Source organism: Sorex araneus, chromosome 5 (assembly GCF_027595985.1).
Source record: "Sorex araneus isolate mSorAra2 chromosome 5, mSorAra2.pri, whole genome shotgun sequence".
Lineage (NCBI taxonomy): Eukaryota > Metazoa > Chordata > Mammalia > Eulipotyphla > Soricidae > Sorex > Sorex araneus.
This window is the reverse complement of record NC_073306.1, coordinates 108,796,800-108,809,012: the sequence shown is the minus strand read 5'-3', so window position 1 is coordinate 108,809,012 and position 12,213 is coordinate 108,796,800. Positions and strand designations below refer to the sequence as shown.

At 46.5% G+C, this 12,213-nt stretch overlaps 1 protein-coding gene across 1 annotated transcript in view; it reads right to left on the bottom strand.

The window, feature by feature from the left end:
- Nucleotides 1-10,800, bottom strand: part of TET1 (tet methylcytosine dioxygenase 1) — a 131,760-nt gene extending 120,960 nt beyond the window's left edge. Inside the window, exon 1 of the mRNA XM_055139546.1 lies at nt 8,923-10,800. Coding sequence (XP_054995521.1) covers nt 8,923-10,800 — 1,878 coding nt within the window. The remainder of the gene's footprint in view (nt 1-8,922) is intronic.
- Nucleotides 10,801-12,213: the final 1,413 nt, after the last annotated feature.

Genomic DNA, 12,213 nt, shown 5'->3' with positions numbered 1-12,213 from the left:
ATCTCCTAAGCAGCATGAGCACCAAGGAGGGAATATTTCCTCTCCATAATCTCATGTGACCCAAAAATAAAAACAAAATAAAATAAAGAAGTAGAAAATAATGGAACCAAAATAACAAATAATTTAAATTTTTTTATTTTTTCCATGGTAGTTATAAAAACATCCAGTACTTAATCTGTACAATCTTTTTTTGCTTTTTTGCTTTTTGGGTCCCACCTGGAGATGCACAGGGGTTATTCCTGGCTCTGCACTGAGGAATTAATACTGGTGGTGCTCAGGGGACCATATAGGATGCTGGGAATCGAACCCGGGTAGGCCGCGTGCAAGGCAAACACCCTACCCGCTGTGCTATCGCTCCAGCCCCTGTGCAACCTTTTTTTCATATTTTTTTTTTTTGCTTTAGGGCCACACTCTGCTGTGCTCAGGGATAACTCCTGGCCACACTGGTAGAACCCAAAGCAGTGCCAAGGAATGAACCCAGGTTGGCCATACGCAAGGCAAGTGTTTTCCCTACTGCATTATTGCTCCAGTCCCAGTACTAAATCTGAACTGGATAATATCCAGGCTGTAGTTAGTAGATATGCTGAAATACCAGCTCCGGAACAGCTCGAGAGGGCATTAGACATGTTTATAAAAATGGATGTAATATACTTGTTTCTCACCTAGAAAGTGATTCTGGATTTAAAAATAAATTAAAAAACACCTGGACCACAAACTTGTTTTCCAAAATTATTAAGTATTCATTCAACAGCAAAAGAATACATACTTTGCTTATACTCATACTTTAAACTTGAAATAAAGGGCTTGGGGCTGGAGCAATAGCACAGCGGGTAGTGCTTTTGCCTTGCATGCGGCCAACCCGGGTTCAATTCCCAGCACCCCATATGGTCCCCTGAGCACCGCCAGGAGTAATTCCTGAGTGCAGAGCCAGGAGTAACCCCTGTGCATCACCGGGTGTGACCCAAAAAAGAAAAAAAAAAAAGAAAAGAAAAGAAAGAAAGAAATGAAATAAAGGGCTGATAATTCTGCTGTCAAGGAAATAATCTGAAATAGCAACCAAGATAATATAGGAAAACATTCACTGCCAAACCAGGTAAACAGCTGAAGGGGCTAGAGCACATACTGGACAGGCCGAGTTTACAGCCTGGTAGCACATGGTACTCCAAACACCACCAGGCACCACTGGTGTGGCACAACCAACCAACAAAAAATTCACTGGCATATGGGAAAATCTTAGCAAACTGAAGTATCCAGTTATGCAAAGCAATTTAGTAGCCAAGTTTATTTACCATGGAAACATTAAGAACATTTAAAATATATTTATAAATTTTTAATTACAAGTTGATGTTATTTAAAGCATGCTGATGATATGCTGAGAGAAAAAAAAAAGAAAAAAAATGACCCTTTTGGCCTCACCTATGCTAATTTATTTTCCAGAGAAGAAAAGCAGCTTTCATTCAAAGAAATTTGGAGAGTGATATGAGGGGAGTGAAAGGAATTCGTGTTCAGGAGAGAACATGGGCCTGTCCACAATGGGGAAAGCACCATCTCCATTACCCTAATACAGAAAAACGCTGGAAGCAAATATGCCGATTTATACATAAATGGTTGATAAAGGTGAGGTACTAAGGGATCTTTGCCCTCTATGTCTAAATTTCCTACATTCCACCTATTATTCTTGTTACTACCTTTTGTTTTGTTTTGGGGTGACACCTGACTGCTCAGGGATCACTTCTGGTGGTGCTTAGGATCAACCAGATTGACTGTACACAAGGCAAGAGCCCTGCCCTTTGTACTTTATCTCTGACCCCAGATACTTTTCTGTTTTGTTTTGTTGGGGGCAGTGCTCAGGGATTACCAGAGTCTGCACTCAGGAATCACTCTGGACAGTGCTCAGGGGAACCATATGGGATGCTGGAGAATAAACCCAGGCCTGCAGCTCATGAGACAAATGTTCTACCCACTGAACTATGGCTCTGGTCCGTGACCCTAGTTACTTTATGAAGAAAAACAAACTCATGTAAAAATTTGTATGTAAAATTTTGTGTATATAAAATTAATTTGCAAAAATTAATTATGTAAAATTTAAAAATTTTTAAAAATTAAAAATTATGTAAAAATTAAATTTTGTAAAAATTAAAACCTCAGAAAATTTTATTTATTATTTTATGGGTTTTTTGGGGGGTGGGGAAGGAACATACCCGATGTCCCTCCTGGGTTTTGCACTCAGAAATTACTCCTGGTTGGGCTGGAGCAATAGCACAGTGGGTAGGGCATTTGCCTTGCACGCGGCCAACCCAAGTTCGATTCCCAGCATCCCATATGGTCCCCTGAGCAGCACCAGCAGCAATTCCTGACTGAGTGCAGAGCCAGGAGTAACCCCTGTGCATCGCCGTGTGTGACTCAAAAAGCAAAAAAAAAAAAAAAAAAAAATTACTCCTGGCTGTGCTTAGGGGACCATATGGGATGCTGAGAATGGAAACATGTCAGTCACATGCAAAGCAAGCATCCTACCTGCTGTATCCTATGTCTAGCCCTAAATAAAAAAAAATTATTTGTATCTATTTACTTATTTGGTTGGATTTTGAGCCATATCTCCCAGGTGCTCAGGATTAATCCTGGTATTACTCAGGGGACCATAAGGGACGCCAGGAATTGAATCCAAGTCAGTGCATGCAAGACAAGTTTCCTGCCCATTGTACTATAGCTCTAGCCCCTAGAATTTTAAACCAAAATGTCAAGTAACATATTTTTTCTAATACACTCTCTTCCTCTATCCAGAATAATCTAATCTACAAAAATAAAAACTTCCAACAGCTTATCTTGGTAGGTTTCCTTCTAGAATTATTTTTCTAAGTTCCATTTGCAATAAAAAATATAGACGATTTTGTCTAAAAAGATAGTTGAAAGGATAAGGTAAGTTTCTTTCCCTGCCTGTGGCTGACCTGGTTTCAATCCCCAGCACCACACGGTCCCCTGAGCACCAGGAGTGATCCCTGAGTACACTTGGGAGCAGCCTCCGGACTGCCAGATCGCACACACATACACTCTTGATTTCAACATTGCATACATCTTTCTCTTTGAGAATTATATCAATAGGAGCTGACAAAGCAGCTGAGCACTAGAGCCCTTACTTTTCACGTGTTAGCTCTGGGATTCAATCCCCAGCACCCCCCCAAAAAAAAGAAAAGAAAGGAAAGGAAAGAGAATGTGCCATGTATAAATAAATCTCAAAACATTTTGGAGAAACTAGGTGCTAATTTGATACACTAAGCATGGGGATACAGCTGTGTAGCTTGAGTGATAAAGCACTACCACTGTATGTCTGAGGCCCTGTTTGATGTGCGCGCATACACATACACATACATATACACACACAGTGTTAGTCAGAGAGAGAGAGAGAGGGAGGGTCAGAGGGAGAGAGATAGGGAGAGAGATGAGTTAAACCAGTTAAAAAGTGCATAATATGGGGTGACCAGAGCCAGAGTACTGTGGGTAGGGTGTTTGCCTTGCACGCAGTTGAACTGGGTTTGATCTCCGCGGCCCCATATGGCTCCTGAGTCCTCAGAAGTGACCCCTGAGTGCTGAACCAAGAGTAAATCCTAAGCACCTCTAGGTGTGGCCCCCAACTCCCTCAAAATGTACATATATATGGGAAGGCCAGAAATAGTTCACAGGTGTAAAACATATATGCTTTGCATGCAGGTGGTCCATGTTCAATCCCAGCTCTATGTACATCCCACAGCACCACCAAGTGTGGCCTCAAAACAAACAACAGTGAAAAGGGCCAGAGAGATACAACAGTTGCTAACAGGGGTCCAAACACCAGCTCTTCATATGGTTTTCTGAGCCCTGCCAGTAGTGATTCCTCAGCACAGAGCCAGGAGCACAGTCAAGTGTGGCCACAAAACTGAACTAAATGTAAACCTATAAGTTTTAAGTTTTTTAAAAAGAGGAGAAAATAGGGGCGTGAACAGCAGGTAAGGCTCTAGCTTTGAACACGGCCAGCCAGGTTTGATCCCTGGCTATTCATATGGGCCCTGGAGTCTGCCAGGAGTGATTCCTCAGTGCAGAGCCAGGAGTAACCCCTGAGCACTGCCAGGTATGGCCCAAGAAGCAAAAAAACCAAAAAAAAAAAAAAAAGAGAGAGAGAGAGAAAATAACACTTTATAGTTTTCTGATATTCCAGTTTTTCTATGATTAGCTTGACTTTTTTTTTGGTTTTTTGGTCTCACCCGGCGATGCACAGGGGTTACTCCTGGCTCATGCACTCAGGAATTACTCCTGGCGGTGCTCGGAGGACCATATAGGATGCTGGGATTCGAACCCGGGTCGGCCACGTGCAAGGCAAATGCCCTACCCACTGTGCTATTGCTCCAGCCCTAGCTTGACTTTTTGACACAAAGTGACTATCAATTAGAAAAATGTCAATCTGGGGCCAAAGATATAGCACAGTGGATAAGGTACGGTGCTTTACATGGGGCTAACCTGGTTTCAATTCCCTGGCATCCTATATGGTACCCTGGGCACTGCCAGGAGTGACTTAAATGAAATAAATCTATGAGGCCATAATAGTACAGTGGGTAGGGCATTTGTCTTGCTTGAGGCTAGAGCCTCCCCAACCCCCCCTACCTCATATGATCCCCCAGTCCAGTCCTGTCATGAGTAAGTCCTAAGCATTTCTGGTTATAGCACACACACAAAAAAGTTTATCTACTTATCCATCTAATATTAGTTTTTAAAAAACTAATGTAAATGTAGAATAAATATTTCAGATATTTAGGGGGAAAATGATGATGGGCTCAACAGTATTGTGAGGAAAGCACTAGCCTTGCACGTGGCCAAGTTTGGTTTATCCCCTGCACCCCATAACAGCTCCTGAGCCTTACAGGAGTGACCCTGACTTAAGCACAGGTAGGTGAGGCCCAAGCCCCTCCCCTCAAAAAAATCACAGTGATTCCATGTTAATATGACATAAATCAGACAAAATCAAGATTTCTCTTAACTCATGTTTTGGGTGGTTTCAAAGTTAAAAAGCCAGAATTGAACCCTGAACCCACACTTCCCATGTAAGTCCATGACCAGAGTTACATCCAGCCTCTATGATTTCCTTCTTTATCCATGTTGCCCAGGATGCAAGTGCTTCATGCTAAGCTCCAGCATAGCCCAAGAGTTCTTTTCCTCTTTTTTTCTTTCTTTCTTTTTTTGCTTTTTGGCGATGCACAGGGGTTACTTCTGGCTCATACTCTCAGGAATTACTCCTGGGGGGTGCTTGGGGGACCATATGGGATGTTGGGAATCGAACCCGGGTCGGCCGTGTGCAAGAAAAACGCCCTACCTGCTATACTATCCTCCAGCCCCAAGAGTTCTTTTTCTTAGGTTATATTCATTGCAAACACAACACGCCAGTAAGTCTCATTATCTAAAGAATGACCCTAGTGAGTTACATTAGTCTGATTCTTTTGCAGGTGGGATCTTACTATAATAGTATGGTAGTGATCAAAAACATGACTCCTCCTTACTAACAACTCTGAGTTAAACACATAAGGTGCCCCAATGGGGACACTGGGGGAAGGGAGGTTTCCGAGCCATGCTCAGGATGCCTTGGAGCAACGACCAGAGACGCTTGGCCAGGCAAGATGAGACAGTGCTTGGGTCCAGTGCTGGGATGACTGGGGTGCCCAGAATTGGGCTTCGGGCCTCTGCAGGCTGGTCCTACATTCCTGGCACTCTTTGTGTTTGGACACCTCTGGTCCAAAAACAGGTTACTTTTGACGTTTGTTTTTGTTTTGTGGGGCCACACCCAGTGATGCTCAGGGGTTACTCCTGGCTTTGCACTAAGGAATCATTCCTGGCAGTGGTTGAGGGACCATATGGGGTGCTGGGGATAGAATTGGGCCAGGGTCAGGAAAATGCCCTCTGCCTGGTACTGGCTCTGGCTTACAGGTTATTTCACTTTGTTTTTGTCTTTGGATTTGGATTTTGGAGCCACACCCAATGCTGTGCTTGAGCTAAGCCCAGCTCTGTGCTGGAGGATATTCTGCATTCAGTCACACACTCAGGCTGGGCTGCATAACAAGGGCCAGGGGCCAGGCTGCCTCTGACCCTAGTGTCTAAATGAGCACTGTGACGAAAATGTGCAAGCACTAAACCTGGAGAGCCACCCTCTGAGAACACATGTGTAAACACAACCATCAACCCCAGAAGCCACTAAAAGCAAACACAAGTGAGCACCGTAACGAGGTCCAAATGTGTCCAAGCACCGGAACTGAAGAATTGGCCAGTGCAAATAAATGTGCCAGCAGCACAGCCAGGCATGTGACCTCGGGTCATTGCAACAACTGCAAAAACATCAACGGGCAGTAGTGGGGAATCCCTTCCAGGAACTTTTGCCCACTACATTCACTTTGCCAATATAGTGATGACACTTATGAACAAAATGTGTTTTTTCCAGAGAGCTAGTACAAGGTGATTGCCTTGCACGCAGCTGATCCCAGTTCCATCTGTGGCACCACATATATTCCCCTGATACCTATCTCTCCCTCTCCCTCCCCCCCCTCTCTCTCTGGGATTTTGGGTCACATTAGGAGGTGCTCTGGGCTTACTTCTGGCTCTGTGTTCAAGGATCACTCCTGGTGGGCTCAGAGGATGATATGGGGTGCCAGGCATCAAACCTGAGTTGACCACATGCAAAGCAAGTGTCCTACCTGCTATAGTATCTCTCAAGCCCTGGTCCCCTCATCTCGGAGCAGAGACAGGAGTGAGCCCTGAGCACCGACTGGGTGTGGTCCCAAAACCAAAAGAAAAAGGGAAGAAAGTAGTGCTTATGAAATCCTGACCAATAGGCAGAAACACCATCAGAAGAGTTTGACAATGGCCACACTTGCCTGCCTGTTACACTTAAGTTTACAGAAAATTTATTTTTAAATTCATAAGCCTATTTGAGTTTAAAATATATCAGTTTGATCTGATGGCCCTACGTCCACCAGGAGTGATCCCTGAGTACAGAGTCAGAAGTCCTGAACACCACTGAGTATGCCTCCCCAAAGTAAGTGGTGTGTGTGTGTGTGTGTGTGTGTGTGTGAGAGAGAGAGAGAGAGAGAGAGAGAGAGAGAGAGAGAAAGAGAGAGAGAGAGAGAGAGAGAGAGAGACAGAGAGAGAATGTACAGAGATTAAAGTGCTTGCCCCACATGTGGCTAACCCCTCTTCGATCCCCAACACCACATATGATCTGTGTCACGTAAAGAATAATCCCTAAGCACAGAGCCAGGAGTAATCAGCCAGGTTAATCTCCTACCCCTTAAACTATGTATGCATTGTTAGGGACTAGAGATATAGTTCACCATGCTGAAGGTATGCAAAGTATGTGAGGAAGGCCAGGGCCAGTCCCTGATACCACATGTCCTAGAAGCATCAACAGGTATGCCTCCTAGCCACCAAAGAAAGCAAACTGAAACTGAGAGGACTAGAGAAGGCTCAAAAGGTTCAATCCTCAGCAAATCATATGGTTCCCTGAGCACTACCAGGAGTAATTCCTAAGTTATTACTAAGAAGTAACACCTGAGCATGACTGAATGGGTGACCCAAAAAACAAAGTAGTAAACAAAGTAGTAATAATAACAATAATGCACTTCCGGGAGCTTGCTTTTAAGGCTCTGGATGCTGGCCATGGATGGTATTACACGGCGCTGGGGGCAGTCCCTGGGTGTGAACCCCTAGCTACTGGGAAATAGGAAATTCGGGCGGATGAGGCCCAGTCCTGATCCAAGCAGGCTTGAAGGTCTCAGCCTGGGTCCCACACACCTGGGTTCCTGTGCCAGTACCTTCATGCGTGAGGCTTGTCTGAACATGTGGAGAGGGGCCATGAGCATGGCTGTGGCTAGGCTCCAGAGGTCTTTGGCCGCCAGGAGCTCTGCTTGGGGCGGGGAGGGAAAGCTGGAGTCCATCCCCTCTGAGGGGCCCTGGGGAAGACAGCCAGGTGCGCAGGCAAGAGACTCTCCCTCTGGGAGAACCTGGCAAACTACCAGGAGTTTCCTGCCCACATGGGAGAACCTCACAAGGTCCCCATGGTATATTAGTATGCCAAAAACAGTAACAAGCTGGGTCTCATTCCCCTGACCTGAAAGAGCCTCCAATGCTGCATCATTGGGAAGGACGAATAGAGAGAGGCTTCTAAAATCTCAGGACTAGGACCAATGGAGACATTACTGAGACCGCTTGAGAAATTCGACGATCAACGGGATGATGATGATGATGATGATGATGATGATGATGATGATGATGATGATGATGAATGGGCTGGATAGTATAGGGGTTTAAGATACCTTGCATCCCACCAACACTGGCTTGAATTTCTGACACTCCTATAGTACCCAACAGTGACGGAGCCAGGAGTAGCCCCTGAGCAGAGCTGTGGTGGCTGAAACAGCCCTCCCTCTCTAAGCCAACACAAGGCCAGAGATATGGCACAACAGCAGGAATGCCTGGCATGTATGAGGCCCTGGGTTCATTCATTCCTGTACAGCAAAAAAATACAGAGCTACTTAGCTAGCTAGCCTAGAGCATCAATGCAGAAGCCAAACCTCAGGCAGAGCCAGGATCATAGAGACAGAAGCACTGCTTTGCACTGTTTTTTTCTTTGCACTGCTGTTTTTGAACTCTGCACTGTTCTTTTCAAGAACATCATCCTTAGGGCTGGGGAAATGGCTCAAAGTACTGGCACAGGGGCTTTGCATGTGGGAACCCTGGGTTCTAGCCCCAGCACAAGGTTTGACCCTGACACAGAGGGAGCCACCCCAGTACCAAGTTGAGAGTAGGGTCTGAACACTGCTTGGAGTGGCCCCTGTGCAAATAACACCACAAACTCCACGAACGCCACTCTACCAAGCCAACCAGCACGGCAGACCCTAAGTGTTCACTTACCTCCAAAGCCCCCGTGTGCGAAGGTTTCTTTTTCAGTTCCTCGCATTTTCTCTTCTTACAGATCCGATGGCTGTTCTTTCTGTTCTGGCAGTATGTGCACTCACCGCAGTTGACCTTCAGCTGGCAGGGCTCACAGACCCCACATCTCTTTCTTTTTTTCTTTTCCAATGGTGGCACAGCGGTAGAGGAAGGAAAAGCAGCTGTCCTGGGAAGTGACCCTGGTGCAGACCCCACTGGGATGTTGGACTCAGCCAGGCTCGTCCCAGCAACGAGGGGGTTTCCTCCTTCCGAAGGGTGGGGACAAATCTGGGGAGGGTGTGAGTTCTGGTGGAAACCTTTCTTGGCATCTAACATGAACCCTGGAATATTAGGCGCCAGGAAGCTTCCGGGAAACTGCTGCCCACAGTCCTGATTGCCTGTGGCTCTGACTGGAGGTTCTGAACTGATCTCTGGCCTTGATGAGGGCGCAGGAGTCTCACTGGGTCCCGAAGTTAATATTGGCAGAGCACACTGAACCGCAGGCCCATATGGAATGGCGCTCTGGGGTTCAGGCCATGCCGGGAGGGGTGGAAAGGTAGGAATTGGGTTTAAAGGAGCGGGAAGAAAGTTAGATGGGGCTGAGGCAATCCCCCCACCCACATCAAAGACTGGTTGATCTAGGATAGCACCAAAGACCTCTTCTTGGACTGCAATAGCACCAGGGAGCTGGGCAGGGCCTGGGGTCGGGCCCAGAGCTGCTCTGTGAACTGTGTTAGCGCCAGGAATTCCCCATGGATGTGGCAGATCACGGAAGGCCGGTTCCAGGACAGGGGTGGAATGTGGAACGTCCTGTTGCCCCGGGGGCGCCTGGAGGATCTCTGGGTGAGCTGGTTCGTCCCCCACGGCTTCCTGCTTTGCACTGTTCAAGAGGAGCGTTATTAATGAGGTAGGATAGATTGACCCACCAGCAGACAAACAGTCCTGCAGGTCCAATTCAGGGACCGTGTGGTTAAAACTGGAGGTAGGGCAGTAATTCTGTTCACTTTCCATGGGATCCAGGGAAGAGTCAGTTAACTTGAGAGACTCCACCCGGGAACCTAAATCTTCTAGCTGATTGTTTGGGTTTTCTTGGGAGGTAACCTGGAGGGTGGCTCTTTGGACCCAAGGAGCACACGGGGTGTCCTGAGCAAACATTCTAGAGGCATCAGTCATTATCTCTTTGGAAAACAGTCCTTCATTGGCCAGTGTCCTCCCCGGCGACTCCGAGAAGATCTCTGCGGCAGGACCACTGAGGGTGGAGCCCAGGATTCTGGAATCCTCGACCTCGGGGGGCCATGAGGTCCCCAGAATGGCATCTTGACTCTCACCGTTGCTTAGAGATGCATTTGGAATGAGACTTTGATTCTGTGGATCGAGAGGAACGACGGGATCTTGCACTGGGGTGGAATCCTTTTCTGAGTGTTTGACTCCTGAGCCGGAAGAGGCTTTCGGTTGCTTTTCTGTGTTCTTTGGAGGTGGGACTTTCTTGGGTCTGACCACGGGGGGCTGTGAGAGCCGTCGGCTGAGCGAGGTGCTGCGAAGAGCCATTGTAAATCCATTGCAGGTTAAGGACTCGGGGTTCTGAAACAGAACCTCGGTCCGATCCAGATTCATTCGCGCTGCTCCAGCTCTAGTCAGCAGGCCTCTGATGGGCACCAGTGGCTTCGGTTCGGTTTTTTTCTTCCCATCTCTTTCGTGAATCGATTGCCTTGATTTTCCAGGGGTTACAGTCTTTCCTGAGGCCACATTTTTATGAATGGGCTTGGAGGCCTTCTTCTTTTTCAGCTGGCTGTTTTTCTTTTTGTTGAGGTCTTCCTTCCGGACTGATTTGGAAGACTTGGCCTGGCGGGAGCGAGACATAGCTTTGGAGTAAAAGGAAGTGGTAAGGCCCAGGGTACAGGATCATCGGTCCTCTTGAAAGTCTCACTTTGGAGGAGAAAGTGGGTGCACCATGGCTGAACTCAGTCACATGAGGTCTTGGCCTGAAATACCAATAAAAATTATTCACGTCAGTCTTTGTCCCTAAATATTCTCACAGTTGGGAGCCAGAATTACAGTACAGTGGGTAGGGCACTTGCCACGCATACGGCTAACCTGGATTTGATTGCAGGCATCCCGTAGTGTCCCCAGAGCACTGCCAGGAATAATTTCTGAGTGCAGGGGCAGAAGCCCTGAGCATTGCCAGGTGTGGCGCGCGCGCGCGCGCGCACACACACACACACACACACACCACAAAACCCACATCGATACATTGATTCCCTGCACCCCATATGGCCCCCCGAGCCCCACCAGGAGTAATTCCTGAATGCAGAGCCAGGAGTAACCCCTGTGCATCACCAGCTGTGACCCCCCCCCCCAAAAATATATATATATATGTGTATATATGTATATATATTGTGCTAGCAATGATTATAGGGAACTGAGTTGCAATGTTTACAGCAATGGGAAAATATAATTGGCACATACTAACATATCCTATAAGCACTGGATTCAAAATTAAGTCATTTTTATTTGATTTTATTTTACTTTGAGACTACTTCTAGCAGTGTCCAGAGGTCACCAGAAACACCCCAAGTGATGTCAGTTTTTGAATCCTGGCCGTCTACCGCTTGAGCCATGTTCTCAGTCCTACTATAAAGCTCCTTAATGAAGGAGCTTTATTAAGGAAAATAAAGACTTTTTAATTACTGGGTGGGGGAGGTGTTGGCCCACACCCAGCAGTGTTCAGAAGCTATCACTGGCTCCTGTGTTCAAGGGTCACTGCTATAGGCTTCGGAACTGTACGTAGTGGCCAGAAATCAAACTCACATTAGCCGCAGGCAAGACAGAGGCCTTAATTCCTAGACTGTCTCTTCAGACCCTTAATTCCTAGACTGTCTCTTCAGACCCTGAAGATATTTTTCTATTGATTTTGTTTTGTCATCATACCTGGTGTTGCTTAGGGCTTACTCCTGGCTCTGCACTCAGGGATCACTCCTGGCAGGGATTGGGGGACCTATACACTGGGGGGCCAGGGATCAAACCGAGGTTAGCAGCATGTAAGGCAGTTGCCTGACCTGCAGAACTCTCTTTGAACCCTGAAGGCATTTTAGAAATAAGTGGGGGTGGGGTGGGGAGGAGAGTCCTTTACAAGATTCTTTACATCATTAACTAACATTATTGTAATTACATGTATTTTAAGGTCAATGTCAAAATCTGCATAAATTTGAATATTTTAACATTTAGGTCGTGTGGTACAGGAGGCAGGTGCTTACCTTGCCTATGCTAAGCCCA